The sequence below is a fragment of the Echeneis naucrates genome, chromosome 3 (genome assembly GCF_900963305.1).
Source record: "Echeneis naucrates chromosome 3, fEcheNa1.1, whole genome shotgun sequence".
Taxonomy (NCBI): Eukaryota; Metazoa; Chordata; class Actinopteri; order Carangiformes; family Echeneidae; genus Echeneis; species Echeneis naucrates.
In genome coordinates, this window is record NC_042513.1 from 8,912,041 (window position 1) to 8,928,202 (window position 16,162).

The 16,162-nt window shown below is 40.4% G+C and overlaps 2 protein-coding genes across 4 annotated transcripts; both read right to left on the minus strand.

Annotated features, from left to right (window-relative positions):
- Positions 1–411: 411 nt before the first annotated feature.
- Positions 412–6,811, minus strand: atic (5-aminoimidazole-4-carboxamide ribonucleotide formyltransferase/IMP cyclohydrolase). Its single transcript, XM_029498412.1, has 15 exons — positions 6,660–6,811; positions 6,343–6,469; positions 6,090–6,233; positions 4,775–4,863; positions 4,487–4,638; positions 3,570–3,726; positions 2,930–3,055; positions 2,741–2,848; positions 2,576–2,661; positions 2,407–2,496; positions 2,109–2,234; positions 1,889–1,981; positions 1,617–1,799; positions 966–1,121; positions 412–797 (listed from the first exon to the last, which is right to left on the minus strand). The coding sequence occupies exons 1-15, from the start codon at positions 6,676–6,678 to the stop codon at positions 678–680; spliced, it is 1,776 nt and encodes a 591-aa protein (XP_029354272.1). The 5' UTR covers positions 6,679–6,811; the 3' UTR covers positions 412–677.
- A 3,955-nt stretch (positions 6,812–10,766) lies between these two features.
- mnx2b (motor neuron and pancreas homeobox 2b) lies at positions 10,767–14,612 on the minus strand. 3 transcript variants are annotated; one of them, XM_029498791.1, is made up of 4 exons: positions 13,762–14,612; positions 12,456–12,616; positions 11,635–11,800; positions 10,767–11,601 (listed from the first exon to the last, which is right to left on the minus strand). In XM_029498791.1, the coding sequence occupies exons 1-4, from the start codon at positions 14,192–14,194 to the stop codon at positions 11,381–11,383; spliced, it is 981 nt and encodes a 326-aa protein (XP_029354651.1). In that variant the 5' UTR covers positions 14,195–14,612; the 3' UTR covers positions 10,767–11,380. The 3 variants fall into 3 exon arrangements, with proteins under 3 accessions (XP_029354651.1, XP_029354650.1, XP_029354647.1); XM_029498790.1 differs by adding an exon at positions 13,184–13,197 and having other exon boundaries at positions 10,767–11,800; positions 13,758–14,612; XM_029498787.1 differs by having other exon boundaries at positions 10,767–11,800.
- Between the last annotated feature and the right edge of the window lie 1,550 nt (positions 14,613–16,162).

A 16,162-nucleotide genomic window follows, 5' to 3' on the forward strand; every position in this document is an offset into this window, starting at 1 on the left:
AGGTTTGAAATGTCTATGAAAATGTTTGAAGACTTCATAGATGGGGAGCCAAGTGTTTAAGGTGTTACATCACTGACCAAAGGTTTAAGCCAGTATGCTGACATACAACTGCTGAACAGGAGTAAAGTTTAACATGTTCACCATCCTTAATTAGAAAGATGGCATTCAATACTGACGGGCATTTCATATTGGGTAATGATATCGGACCAGATAATGACCAGTTAAAAACTTGAGAGGATAATTCATCCATCAAACATAAATAAATAAAAATTGTTAGGATTATTCCCCTGAACTCCAAAAACGTCAACCTGCCGATAGTACGAGGGGAAAAAGTTCAAAGTCTCCAAAGGCTTCGTCCTCTGTAAACCAGGAATGTCTGAGCTGATGTCAAAAAACAGGCAAAACTCAAAATCTAATTTATAGTTTATTTCACACTTGAATGTGAATGACCTACAATTGACAGTACTCCTCTGTAATGTTAGGACTATGTTAAGTAAGAGATGTGAAGTCATGAATGCAGTTAGTTTTATAAATGGTGTATTTGTGCTCTCTTCACTTCAGCGTGATGAGGGTAGGAATGTTTTGAGAATCAGAAATGTTAGAAAAAGTATCAAAAGTTGAGGTGGGTTAATTTTTTCTTTTTTCAAAGAAGAAGAACACCATGACAAATGTGGTGCTCAGTGGTGAAAGAGCCGTAGGTTGGTGTGCACCAGAGTGATGCCCTGCTCATTACAGGCGTTAATCACAACCTGGTCAGCAGCAGAGCCTGCTGGGGCAGCAATGTACTCGACACCACTCTGTAAACAGACAAACAGTGAGTACAAGCTTGAGGAACGGTCAACAGTAGCACACATGTTTCTAAAGTTAAGTGTTCGCAAACTGTCTGATCTTTCTGTTTGTACAAATATGATAGCAGACATGCATACAAGATGAACACATGCTTTTGTAAGGTGCGTGACGTTTACCCGTTTTGCACGATCTATGTTATCTCTGAAGGGGAAGAAGGCATCAGAGCTGACAGCCACAGCCTGCAGGGAGCTGATCCAGTTCTTCTTCTCAGTCTCTGACATGAGCTCAGGTACCTCTTCATACATTGACTTCCAAACTGCCAAGTCTGGACCCTGTCAACACAAAATACCCACAATATGGGACCTTTTATTTTCAGTGTTTAGAACTTGGCACATTTTGTGATCAGCCTTGAACATTAGACAAGTGAAGACAGATGGTCAGTATGTACTACTGTGTGCAAAGTTTAATCTAAGTGAATAAATGACATCTAATCCAACTAGAACATGACTCACTGCAGCAGTTCTGCAAACAGTTTGTAGTGGTACTTCAAATATCAGGATTGTATCTATCTTTTCTTCTGCCTCAGATTCAACTGACTTGTTTTCCCCACCCAGCTGCTTGTAATTGTGATTCATGCTGTTGAAACACATCTTTGAACATATCTCTTTATGTATCTCACCTTTTGAGGGAGTTTTTAGTTTTCTTTATTATAAAAATACTGCAATTGCACCTAATATCAGTGATTGAAAATTTAATGGAAGGTATTTTATAATGAAAACACGGCAACTTAAAGTTAACTAATCTTAAAACCACTGTTACCCCCTCACCTCTCCAATGGTGTTACTGACATACTGGTCGACTGCATTAGCCATCTCTGCTCGTTTCACACCACTGCGAAACTTCATATTCAGGACACGTGGGTGGTGTCTCAGCCACCAGTTATCAGCTTTGTCACCTGCCAAGCGTGTGCAGTGGATACGAGACTGCTGGCCTGCGCCGATACCAATAACCTGTAAAAACACAGGTGAGAGAAAGAATTCGTGAAAACCCAAATGCTGATCCAGATTCCTTAACTGTCTTTTTACCTGCTGATTCTCACCTGTCCATCTTTAGCATAGCAGACAGAGTTGGACTGAGTATACTTGACAGCGATGGTGGCCACAGTGAGGTCACGAACAGCTTCTTCTGAGAGCTTGTGGACATGGAAACAATGAGAAAGGGTCAACACTTCCTAATTACATAAGATTCTCAATAATGTAAGGATTATTCAAAATAACAAAGCAGGTTGATTGAATATGATGGTCACTGTAGTAACTCACTGAGCCCTTTGAAACAATGTTCCTGAAGAACTCCTTGTTGATGAGCCCTCCATTCCTCTTCTGTTTGAGATACAGACCGAATAACACTCTCGTCTCAGTCTCATCGGGCTCATAGTCCGAGTCCATCTGGGACAGAAACACACGTTAAAAAAAAAATAATAATAAATACAATAAATAAAAATAAAATAAATAATAAAAACATAATTACCCAATAAATTTCACTCCAATTCCAATCACTCATATTATAAAACTCAATATTATGACTGTTGACATCATAAATCATCTTTTCACCCCTCACCTGAAGAACACAATAGTTTCCATTTTTCTTTTTGCAGAGAATCTTGAGAGCCTCCTCATTATAACCAGGAGCAATGATACCATCAGACACCTGAGAGCAGTAAAATGAATTAAACAATGTTGATGCACAAATCACCTTTTTAATCTCTATTTGTTGTACATAACTGTACCTCTCTTGAAATAATCTTGGCAGTGGGAACATCACAAACATCCGACACAGCAATGAAGTCTCCAAAGGAAGACATTCTATCTGAGCCTGGGGATGTGGAAAGAATTAATACAACTGCATGTTAAAAAAAATAAAATAAATAAGGGCTTGGCTCTGTGTGTTTGACCTCTTGCTCTGGCATAAGCAGTTGCCAGAGGGGTGAGATCCTTAAACATGTCGTGAACCATGCACACTCTGGCTTCCTCTTCAGTCAGAGGAACTCCGATTGCAGCACCTTCAGGAGAAACAAAGTCATTTTCAGATTTAAAACATTTACACTGTTAAGAATGTGTCTATGTGCCTCTTTCTTTCTTACCAGCAGGGCTAACATGTTTGAAGGAGGTTGCAGCAGCTACACCGAGGGCGCTCTTTAACTCTCTGACCAGCTGCCATGCATTCAAGGCATCACACAAGTTGATAAAGCCAGGGGACCCATTGACCACTGAGAAATGGAGGCATAAATCGGAGTGAGTGGTAAATTATCTGTATTGTCAGTAGAAACATCTTACTGCAGCTCAGACAGAATTACATATTTTTTTTAATTAGCAGTTTTCTTACATGGTCAGCAGACCGGGATAGTGACAGATCACTGCTATCAGGTGAACTAGTTATTTATCTCCATTCAACTCACTGCTGACTGGACTGGATTATCTAATGTGGATCAATGTTAGAGCAAAAGTTTGACAGTGCAGGAACAGACATTTATTACCTGGATGAACCTAAGCTGAGGCCATTGTTTGTTAAATCTTCTCACAATCACCTCTAAAACTCTAAATAACCTAACTAAATAAACTAAATAACCTGTTATCTTGATTAATAAATGAAATGTTTACATTTTTTTTAAACAAAGACAGATGGGATTGTTGTATGAATTTTCTTTTTGTCAGGAAGAATAATCCACTTGAAAAAAAATCCATATACAGCCCCAACATATTTAGGTCAGCTGTTGGGCTCACCTTTGAGGGGGAGGGCTGGGCGCAGGGTGTAGAGTTGAGCAGGAGCTTGGTGGGGGTTCATGCCATAACGGAGAGGCAGCTGGGAAACTCCACCGCTGTACTGTCCCCGAAAGTAGTCTGATATGGCTTCATCATACTGTGCTGTGTGTGTGAAGGCCTGAAGGTCACAAAGAAAAACATACATCAATTCATCTATTTACTTCAAAATGCAGTTAAGTGTCACAACAAGGTGAAAGTTCACAGGTCTTCAAACTCTAACCTGGACATACGTTTCAACACTGGTGGGGGAAAAAAAAAAAAAAAAAAAGGGGGGGGGGGGGGGGCTTTGCTGGACTTTGTCTTGTGCTGACCATCACCTCTGAGCAAAGAGAGCAAAAGCAGATCAAGTGAGCACTAAAAGCCTGAAACAGGACCAGGCTTCAATCAGCACTTAAACAGCTTGTTGCCTATCAGGAAGAACAGATATACTGAGTGATTTGAGCTATCTTTTTTTCATATTGACTGATATTACTTACTTGGCCCTTACTCATACTTTGTAAAAATCTGAGAGCATTACGCAACAATCATTGTTGCCTGCTCATGCCATAAAAACAGCCAAAGGCAAGATTCACATTTGATTCAAACCTGCGAGTCTGCACTCACATGAGAGGCATAATCTGATCATCTAAACAAGTCTGAGCAGCAGTGGTGTATAACACATTTGAAACCGGTGACATAACCCCGCCCCCCCCAAAAAAAGAAAAAAAACCACACACAACAACCCTAAACAGAATTTTCAATTCATACAAAAATACTGACTGAAAAGACCCCAAATGTACAGTGCAGAGATGGATTAGGAAAGCAGTACATTTCCCCAATGTTAAAATTAAAAGGAACTTAATTAAAAACAAGTTCAAATGGAGGACAATTAAACAAACTTTGAGGGCCAGAGTCCTGCGTGTTTCCAGGGTTGTATCTTTGTCTTCTGAACTCTCCATCTCCTTGGCAATCAGTGAATAGTCAGCAGGATCACACACAATAGTTACTCGTGCATGATTCTTGGCTGCTGCTCTCAGCAGAGTTACTCCACCTGGGAAGAGGAAATACTTTAAGATTTTAAGACAAATCGATGTGCATCTCTTCTGGTACTCTCAGCATTCCAATTATATGCATTTACTTATGAATATGTGATTACTTTAATATCCTAAAACTACTGCCGGGCTTACCAATATCAATCTGTTCAACAGCATCCTCCACAGTAACATTTGGGTTAGAGATGGTCTTTACAAAGGGGTAAAGGTTGCACACCACCACTCTTGAAAAGAACAAGCAAGCAAATTAAATTCACATGCACAGACAAAACTACTCACGTCATGGTCATGCACATGACCGCATTTGATGAGGTTAACAAAGGCTTAGCATAGCCTTGTATAGAATATATTATTATTATTATTATTATTATCATCATCATTCTATAAAGTAACAATCATATTTAGTGCTTTTCCATACAGGTCAAATAAGCAATATTAGTACATTCAGTATTTTGGTTTAAATTTAAGTGAATGCATTTTGGCAAATACAAAGAGCATGGGTGCCATGTGATTCCATGCGTTCAAATTTACACAAGTGAACAGAAGTTCAATGTTAATTTTTTTTTACTGAAACTTGTTTCCTCTTCTTCCCGCGATAAGTGAAGGGGAAGACCTTAGAACGCAGCCAGATCTCACCAGATTGACTTCATTTGCAACCAGCTAATTTCAGCCTCTTAGATGGCATAAACTGGACACTCTCAGCTCTTTAACTGGATCTATAGCCACATCTGCTGGGTTATAATTTCCCAATCCTTAGTCACAGGACTGAATAATTACATGTTTTTGCAGAACATTATGATGTCACAGTGAATTTTAACTTTAAGCATCTGGATAAACACATTATGACTTCATAATGTTTTCATGTTAGAGATGAGTTCCATTGTGTCACAAAATGTGTCTTGTGATGTCACAGTGAAGTTGAACTTTCACCTGTGACCAAAATCCAATCAATTTAGTTTATCTTCGAGTCCAAATGGTACACTAAAATTTGATGAATTTCTCAAAAAGTGTTACTGAGCTACTGTGTTTATTAGAGCAGGATAGGCAGAAAATCTAGGAACGTTATACACTCATTTATAGTGAATGAAATCCTTAAATTTGTGATTTTTTTAATCAAATAAACTGTTAAACAATCAACACCTTATCAGTGAAGTGGTATCTTCAAGTAAACTGCAATGAAGCACGTGAGATCTGCTCTAACCACAATTTTCTGGTCATAAACAAACAGGAGTCACAAGACAAACTTAACAGGAGCAGAGGTTTTCCAATTAACCAGCTGCTTGTTGAACAACACGTGCCTCCTCATGGCACAATACCAGTGGACATCTTGAAACTTGTGACCCAGCCAACAGTCACAGGTCAGACGTGCTCTCTGAATCCTGGATCCTCCATGTGGGTCTTTAACCTGGACTGGACTGATGAGACTTCACCACAGAACTTTGACTCTCACCTGACCAGGCTGTAGCCCAGCTTCTCCATGTCTGCAGTGTCAGTGGGGGATTTCCTGGCCAGGATGCCCCCATGGACAGCAGGATGGAGGGTCTTCACTCTGCCCCCCAGCATCTCTGGGTGTCCAGTCAGCTCCGACACATCCCTGACACACACACACACACACACACACACACACACACACACACACTGTTTAAGTGGGCTTTTATATTTGGACTTTTATAGCTTAAAGAGATAGCACCACCTGAGCCCACCTGACAGCCAGTCCAGCCTCACGCAGGGCTTTGGAGGTGCCCCCTGAGGCCACCAGGGACAGCCCAACAGACACCAGCCTTTTGGCGAAGTCCACCAGCCCACTTTTGTCAGAAACGCTCAGAAGTGCTGCCAGGACAGACAAAAGGGGGACACTGAACAAACTTGTGCAGCTGTTTCAGACCTAATAACGACAGATGCGCGTTTAAACGCAGTGAGGCTGACCACGTTGGCTAATGTTAGCCAGAGAGCTAGCACGCTGCAAAACTTCATCATGGCGGTTCAAGTCTGCAGAAGAAACAACCAAAAAAAGTCTTACCGAGCTCCGAGGAGGCCATAGTGAGGGTGACTGAGTCAAAATAAAGCCTGTGTTCTGTGGTTTGTGATCTGTCAGGCGGCTTTCAGCTCTGACTTCTCTCAGTTTCCGACCAGGAGGACGAGCACAGCTTCTGAAAGCGTTTCAAAAGCAGAAAGACCCGCCCCCTCGTGGTCATGGCCCCGCCCCCGGTGATTCTGGCCCCGCCCCAAGCATTCTCCCCCAAAGAGGAAGGATGGAAGTCAGGCAGCTCGGATTGTCGGTGGAAAGTCAAACACAAATAAGACACTTTGGAGTCCATAAACATAAACATTTCGCTTATTTTATTGTATTTAGTTTATTCTAAACGTGGCGCTTTTGTTTACAGAGCCCAGGCTTACAGACAGATTTTTGATCGAAGTAAAACGTTACTTGTTTTGCTCTAGCTGTTTTAAAACACAATGTTAAATGAGACAGGGGCCCCATTGCAGCAGCTTTAATAGCCAATTTAATTATCGTTTGTCAAAAACAATAATAGATTTTTACGACATGTAGACTTCTACTGAATTCACAATAGCTGTCTGAATTTTTGATTATGTATCTAAATTCTCAATTGCTCAGATTTGAGCCAAACCAGGAAGTACTTCTTCAATGTCAACACAAGAGGGCAGACATGGACCTTGTGGTTCGGACACAGCTCTGCTCGGTAAATGTCTGGTCACTTCTCACCCAAATTGTCCCCGTTGATACCGCAATATTTAATATTTTGATTCAGGTTTAAGGTTTAGCCCACATCTCTCATGAGAAACTTAACTGACAACACGGAACTAGTGAGCAGGATGAGTGACTTCTAATTGTATTACTGCAATTCTTACGAATCTATCAGATTTAATCTAAACTTATGTTCTTATTTTAATGTCCTGAATTAAAAAAAGATGATTAAAAATCTCATTTTTTCTATGTTTCTTTCTTTCTTTCTTTTAAAATCAGGAGCTTTGTGAAGACCAGTTGCGTCTTTCTGTGTCTTCAGCCCCGATTTGGCCTGTAGTAAAAAAATAAAAAGAAATAAAAAATCCCGATGACCTAGTATTTTCCTTTGTTTGATTCGGGTTAGATATTGCTGCTTAGCATCGACTGAAGGTTACACTGATGCCATGTGGGGTCAGGAACATGTGTCAAACACCTGTAACGTACATTTCCTGCAACAATAAAATATTCCCATGAATACAGTCCCCATGGCCAACCTTTTCAATAAACTTTACCGGCAAAAACATTGCCTTTTCCATGCTTTGGAACAGCATTTTAAGTCGGACAGATGTGAATTTATTGGGGCTCGTCACTCACTCCCTTTCTTGCCCATTAGTTAAGTGACAGGACAGGACCTGGGGAAACCTGCACCAATACACATGATTACGTTAAAAGATCGCACAATCTGTTCATATTTACGTAATGAGCCTGACATTTTGCTGATTGATTAAACTACAGGGTGTAAATATTTTAAAGGGCCCCTGATTTATAATCCAACAAAGCAAAAAGAGGCCAATTTATTTGTCTAACTATGAAAATGGGGGATTCTGGTAACTGCTCTGTGTCTGAGGGCTGAATTGACATCTCAGGGGTGACTTGACTGATTCAGTAGACAGTGAAACATTTTTATAGAAAGACACAGGCTCTCTGTGTATTATTGGTAAAAATAAATAAATAAATAAAAAAAAAAAGAAGAAGCGACAGAAGGCCCGTCAGCACTTTCGTCAGACTGGCTGTGGAGAAATCTGACAGGATTATCAGCCATAGCTATAATTTATGTAGAGAATTTTTAATCAACATGACTGGTATATTCAGATTAAATTAGCGGAGAAACAGAATCAATGACCCCCATATATTGCTCTGCTGCCTTATCAATTAGCTGTGATTTTTGTACTCTAGGCCTGTGTCATAAAACAGGCCAAACGGCGTTTGTCAAGGAGCTGACAAGTCTCACAACTAAATGAGGTCCTATTGATTTGTATGATTTTTCATCAGCCAAATTAAAAGCTGCAGTTTCATAAAGCTTCAGTCTGCAAGCTTATTATATATTCTATTCTCCCCTTAAAAATGTCAAAGTCAATGAAGTTCTCTTTGAGTCCTTCAAATTAAACATGTAACTAGGAGGACTAATTTGGTGAATTGAGGAGGTTATTTATGCTGCTGCACATGCATGCAGATTCGCATTATTTAACAATTAGTTTCACCAGGTTAAACCAAGACAAACCAAGCCCTGCATTCACAATCATAACTGCATGTTTTGGTCTTAACTTAGAACACGCTACTTTTCAACATTTCTCATTATGTGGCTCTTAATTTTGCCCCAGGTTTCTGGCAATTCAGTCTCCATAATTTCAACAATGACACAATTATTAAAATTTGCTCCACTAAAGCAGAGTATTAGCTGCCTTGGGTCCATCCTCTAACCCTCCATTCTACGTTCACGGTGCCTAGTAAAAAATAAAACCCCAGTTCCCTTATTAAGATGTGTTGCTCCATGTGACCAACAGTCAACAATACAAATATGGTGCATTTACTATAATATTAAAACAAATATTTTCATTTGAGGGGCTGTTACCTGCTAAATTCAGGATTATTTAATTATTCTGCAAATTATTGTGAATATATTTAATTGGTCTGAGTAATCAATTAATAATTTCAGCTTTAGTGTTGGTTCCTGCTGCTGAATAAAAGTTTGCCCAGGGGTCTCCCTGACATTTCTGCCTCTATTTTCTGATATGAAAATTTGATTGTACAAACCACATTGTTGAGATGTGTTTATATGCATGTCTTACAAAAGCCAGTTTTGTGGGCTCATTAAATAAATGTTATGGTGGTGACGCCATATTTTTGCCATATAAGGTGTCAACACACCTATTTTGTTACTCTCTTTTACAGTACATAATGCAGTTTCTGATTATAGGCATAAAGAGTCTCATCAAAAAGTCCCATTTGTGTTTAAAGCCACTTCCAGTCATTGCAGAGCTCTGGTTTCTTCTTTTTGTTTGTTTGTTTCACAAAAGGAGCCTGCCTGCCAGTTAGGAATGTATTTAATCACTACATAAATATGTGACTGTGATCGGAGAGGGGGCTAAATGACACACTGCTGTGTGTCCTCCCATCAGCTCTTTAATTACAGTCCTTACATGGGGACCCAATAAAATGCCCCACCACAGTTAAACACACTCATCATGCTGTTGCTCTTGGAAATTAAAATGGGCCTGTGAGAGATCGCCATCAGGCTTTTGATTGCTTTATTTTCATCTTCATTTACTTAATTATTTGACTATAAGTAAACCCCACCAAGTAATTAATATCGGAGAGCCTTTGTAATAAATGAAAACCATAAGCTAAAGATTAATTTTGCTTGGGTTTGCTCTGAGGGAGCATGGTGGCTGTGAATGAATCAGGATTTGGAGGAGATGGGATGTCCTGTATTTATTGGGATGGTTGAATACAACTTGTTTTGAATAAACCCTATGTGTTGTTTATTTTTGATCACAACGCATCTCTTGTGATTTCTGGCGGTGACATCCAACAATGTTATGCGGATTGAAATATCTGAACAAATACTGGATGGACTGCATGCACTTTTGTTCAGGCATTCATAGGCCTCCCACAATGAATTGTAGCATTTGTGTGTTCTTCAACAGCTACTGAATAAATTGTCATTCATTTAGATGCTCTGTACTGATTTCTTTCTATATAGGTCGATCGGAATTTCTAATATTTTATCCCAAATTCCTGCAATACGGATGGCATTTCCGCCATTCCGTGCCATTGTGGCCTGTAGTTTAGCATGCTGACATTAGCATTTAGCTCAAAATTCTGCTGTACCGCCATGTTCAGCCTTACAGAGTTGCTTGTGTGCAAGTAGAGACTCGTTTCCCTAATATCTCAGTACTTTTTCCTCATCTTACAGTAATGTGTTCAAGAAGAAAACTCAAAAATGGGTCATTTTGAACTTTAGGACACCAACTTACATTACTTCAGCTCTTTTTTTTTTATTTCACAACTACACCATGAACAAGTTTTGGATAAATACTCATATGATTCATCTTTGCAATAATTCAAATAAATTAAATTCATATACATTTGAATGAAAAAAGTGACAAGAACCAATGCATAAACATCATCAAGAACAACAACAACAAAAAAACATTAATATTCACATAAAATATTTATAATATATGATACATGAGATGTTCTACAAAGTATTTAAAAACATCCAGAACAGCAGATGTTTCTAAGCTCGCATTGTTTACTCAGTCTAACATCACACAGCTTGTTCTGTCTTGAGGACAGAGGGGAGGCTGTACACGCTGAACATTCTCCTGCTGTCCGAGCAGTTCACTCATTTTACTTCACGTTCCTTCATTTGTGCAGTACGTGTGTGTTCAATGAGCAGAGCTCCAACTGTCAGTGACTGACAGATTCTGAGAAAAACAGCTAAAATTATAGAGGAAATTGGCACCTTTTTTCAGCATGCTATGAAATATTAGCAGTGATTCTATTTACAGACAGTATATACTGTTTTTTGTGTCATGGTCCTATACATTTTGGTAGCAGTGTGAATAATTAGTGATTCCAACAAATGTCCTGATTGGAACACATAAACATTCAGTGGGAAGACCAGACAAAGACCTTTGTGTCTCCTGTAGTATCCACAAACACAGACATGTCCCAGTGTAATGTCTCTGTAACACTCAGGAAACCTTTCCTCACAGTCCTGCCCCAATCTTCCTGTCACCTCCTTCTACTTGCACACCCCCCAGCTCTTCATCAGAGAAAGGGCTGTGGGGGTTGTAGCTAATGTCGGTGCCACGCTGCAGGAAGTCCGTGCTTTGTGGCATCCCGACGCCGTTGCCCATTGCAAGCGGAAAACCATGCCGGGCCCCCTCCTCTTCCTCCTCCTCCTCCTCCTCCTCTTCCTCTTCCTCCTCTTCTCCATCCTCCATGTCAAGATCTATCCTACCATCATCTGGATTCACCGCTCTTCTGCTCACTTCACTTTTGTTGGAGGCTGTTTTTCCTCCACTGCATAGCCTCTCTGCCTCAGACTGTGCCGATGCCGTGGCCTGCTCCTTTGCCTTCCTGCTGCGTTTCCACTTCATCCTCCGATTTTGAAACCATATCTTGACCTGCCAAGTATCAAAAAAAAAAAAAAAAGAAATTAAAAGAGCTCAGAGTGACATTTAGGTAATTCACCCCTGAACAGATTTTTGCATTTTTTAAAAATCATATTCACATACATCATTAAAAGAAAAATCCAGTATCTTTAGTTTTTAGTTTAGTATCTGTATATATACCAGAAAGATTCCTTCTGTTGTTAGTTGTTGTGCTCGGGAAGGTTTCAGTCAGTGTTTTGGTAATGCTGTTGCAGTGATTCTTGTTGATACAGGACAAATATAAAGTGATTTTTAATTTTTGTTTCCCATTGACAATGTAATAATCTGTTTTCTTGAGACCAGTTTATTTCAAGTAAAAGTACATAACTTCCAACTGTAGCACATGGCAGAAATTGTGTACAGTTGATAAAAACATCACCACTTTTGCTATTTGCACACTGCAATTTATGGATTGTTTGATTTGTGTTGTGGAAAAATTTGTCACTGTTTACCATCAAATATAAAATAATGCAACCAGAATCATGAAGGAATATCCATTATAATATCAATATCCATCCATCTGGTCTAAATCTTTGGGCAATTTTATCTTAACATCACCTGATTCTTGAATTCTTCTGTGATTTTTTTTCCCCCCACTTGTTTGTGAACTTAAAGAAATCTGTCTTACCTGTGTTTCAGTCAGCATGAGTGAGGTGGCAACTTCAAAGCGTTTGGGTCTGGACAGGTACTTGTTGAGTTTGAACTGGTTCTCCAGCTCCAGGAGCTGCTGACTGGTGAAAGCAGTGCGGGGCCTCCTGCACTTGCCCAGCAGCCCAGACTGAGGGCCCGCTGTGGGAGGAAGAAAAGAGTTTTCAGTCAGTAAGACTCTTTACTTCCCATTTTATATCTGTCAGTAGAACCCTGCAGATTTTTTTTTTTTCAGTTTAGATATTTTTGTGTATTCGATTTTTTCTTTTGATAATTCAACATATCTGGAAACATTTAGGGTTAGGGTTATTAGGGATGTCTTGAGTCTAAAATATTTGGACCAGACACTGACAATGCAGTGGTCTTTATATATTACCAAGGACATCGGAAGTTCAATATAATTTTGTGGGCTGGGAACATGCACATATGCCCGCACTCTCTGGCCATCATTAACTATAACAGCTTTACTCCAGTTTATTGTTGACAGGCGGGAGGGGGACAGCAGAAGTGGACGCAGGCCATAAAAACACAGGCATGCCATTAACTTAATGAAAATTCAATGAAGGCTTTTGGGATTTTATTGATGAACTACAGAACGTTTTAGGTGTTTGTTTATAGTGTCTTCATCACACAAAGACAATTTTCATCGGGTTGGCGTTTATAGAGAAATAAATGGGACAAAATTAAAATATGACACAGATAAGAGGCAAAGCTGGAGGCTGCTGTACGGCACAGTATAGGGCAGTCAATACCAAATATAAGAAGCATCTTTTAATGAAATACTACACAAAAAAAGTTGAACATTGCATAGCTACTGAATGTTATATTCATTTTTTCAAAGTAGTAGATAGCCAGTGTCTAATTTTAGAAATTGTGCTGTCTTTAAATAAAATCAAACGAAATTATAGGCTAGTGAAAAATTCCTAATCAATTCCAACAGCCTGCTAAATGAGTAGGCCTATAGCTTTCACTGGTGTGACAATCAGAAAAAAAGGAGAAATAAATAGACGCAAAAACGATTTCACTGAATTATCTGTTCGGCCTATATTAGCACAATGATAATAACTCAGTCACTTAAGAACAACAACAATGAAAACAAAACTAATAATAATAATGAGTCAAAAATGAACTTTTGTTCATTGAGTTTTCTGAGAAAATCCTGCATCTAAAGGCTCAGTGATCCCACAAGCGCACAAGTGACACCGATTTTGTCCAGTCTGCAGTTTTACCGCCTGTCATTCAGTTTAAAAAGGCATGCAAAGTTTATTTGATCAGAGGTTACTTACAGCTGTAGTCCGGCAGTCGTGGCATCATGATCCCGGCGCGGATCCAGTGCTCCAGGGGAAGAGATCCCGCCATGGCAGCCGCCTTCAGGTGCTCCGGGTAGGTCTGAGTGAGCTGAGTGAAACCGGTGTAGGCGAAAGCGGGGTGCTGGCCACTCAGCGCCGATAACGGGTACACGGGTGCAGGATACATGCCGGGAATCGCCCCTTGGGGCAGCGAGGAGAGTCCTGGATGGGGGATGTTGAGGACACCCGCTTTGGGCATTATTCCGGTCTGAAGTTGTGAGGCCCGGGGAGACGGGGTGTCCGCTCGGCGGCAGGAGACCGGGCTGCCGGCGGGGCTGTCGCTGCTCAGACCCGGGGAGAGGTTTCTGACGCCCCGACTGGTCTCATCGGCGAGCAGGGCGTCGATCCTGAAGTTCTTGGACTTCTCCATGTCGCCGTCTCTGGGGAGGACAGAGTCCTGTTTGGCCGGCGCGCACCTGAGCCGCGCGTCACCGAGCAGACCACCGATCCTCTTCCTCTCACAGACTCATGAGTTCCTCTTCTCCTTTTATTCAAATTAAGCAATAACAAACAAATCGACCTGGAGCGATCAGCTCAAAACTTCATGCTCCTCGGAAATAAACATGATCACCTTTTACCTAACTTGACTTCACGCACATCTCCGCAGGCTACTTCCTAGAGTCGACCCAGCATGTCAGTCTGTAGCACGTGACTCCTTTCTGCCGTTAAATACGAACTTCGCTGTTCTGTCACCATCAGCCGTCGGCCGGTACCCCAGGCAGGCCGCGGTGAGCTGGGATTGGCTGGAGCCGGAGCTTCTCTGACTGGCCTCTAATCAGCTAATTACACGCTCGTTTCTCCCCGTAGAAAGCGCTCAGAGTGAGGTAATGTCCAACCCCTGTCCCGCCTGCACACACCTTCCACTGCATCAATGCGCGGAGGTACATTAGAAGATTAGGCAATTGTGTTTTCAGTATCTATCTTACTGCCAGCTCCCCACGCTCGCCCGCAGACCGCAGCCACCATCGCCATAAACACAAGAATTATATGCCTGGCTTTGCTTGTCCAAACTCATTATTAGTGCTGCAAACATCCTGCACACCTTCGCACCAAAGACCGGCCGTTTTTCACCGCACTTGTGGTACCTGGTGCCGTAAATTGGGTGTGTGGGTGGGAAAAAAAGAAAACACAAACAAACAGCGGCGTTCCTGCTGCAGATTTTGAATGTTAAAGGCTTGCTTCGTGTTCGCACTGTGGCCATTACAATGCCATTAAAGTTTATTATGAGGACTTGCACACAAACCGTATACAGTGCAACGACTTGACAGAAAGGGCTCCAAGTTAATTGACCTTCCGCTTAATGTGAATGAATGCTATTTAAGATCTTAGGGAGCAGAGGTGAATGAGATAAAGGCCGAAACATTTATATTTGGCTGCTTCTTATGTGACAGCTGAATACTGTCAATTATTTCACAAATATAATTTTAACCTGTACGCTCCCCCATCATAACGGAGTAGTCTAAAATGTGATAAAAAAATTAAATAATGGCCTGATTGTGCTTCAGACAAAATACATTTTTTGAAACGCGACTTTAGACAGCGTAGATTCAAAGCTTTTTTTATTGAATGATATTGACAATCTGCATCTCAATCCAGCTCTAATAGTCTACATGTAGGGCCAACACCGACGCTCAGCATTTAGTTAAAGTTTAGGGAACTCTTATAAGCTATTGTTATCTTATTGTAAAATATTGACTGAAATATTCTGCAAATTTAGTTAACTCCCTTCAGAAAAAAAATCGCATCGTAAAAACATTCCGCTGATGGATGGATGAATTTTCCAACTTCAGTCTGTGTGCATTTAACAATAGAAATGATGCACATAATTAATTTATCTGAAATGAATTGGTGTTTATTTATAATCTGAGTTATTACTAAAATATACACTTAATAAATAATTCTTTATTATTATAATTTTCCGGGAGCTAAAATGACTTTTGGTCCGTTAATCAGAGACGCCAAAACTATTTTAAGAGGCCATTTAGCACATTTCACTATTACCTAAAAAATGTGAATTGGTAAAAGAAAAAAAAAACAAAAACAAAACAACCCCCACCACACACACAAATAATAGTTATCTGTAGTTTTATACATAATCCAGCCTTCTACAGTGATGGAAATGAATGTCTAGAGCATGGAGCTGCTGTTTGGACAGGTATTTGTTCAGAATGACGGTCCGGAGGCCAAACTTGTTCGCAGATGTCTTTGATTTAGATGTCGCCGTGTAATCCAAAGTGCAGCTCCAGCCTGCGCCTATAAACCCTTTAAACCTCGTCTCTCAGGAAATTGAAACCCATTCTGCTGATATGAATTCAACACTAGAGACCGCATGGGGAGG

Coding starts and splice junctions, on each gene's coding strand:
- mnx2b (XM_029498790.1), bottom strand. CDS start 14,194: ATGGAGAAGTCCAAGAACTTCAGGATCGACGCCCTGCTCGCCGATGAG. Junction 11,801..12,455: donor TCATGCTGACTGAAACACAG/GTAAGACAGATT, acceptor GATACTTGGCAG/GTCAAGATATGGTTTCAAAA.
- atic (XM_029498412.1), bottom strand. Junction 2,849..2,929: donor CAAACATGTTAGCCCTGCTG/GTAAGAAAGAAA, acceptor TTTCTCCTGAAG/GTGCTGCAATCGGAGTTCCT. Junction 1,982..2,108: donor ACATTGTTTCAAAGGGCTCA/GTGAGTTACTAC, acceptor CATGTCCACAAG/CTCTCAGAAGAAGCTGTTCG.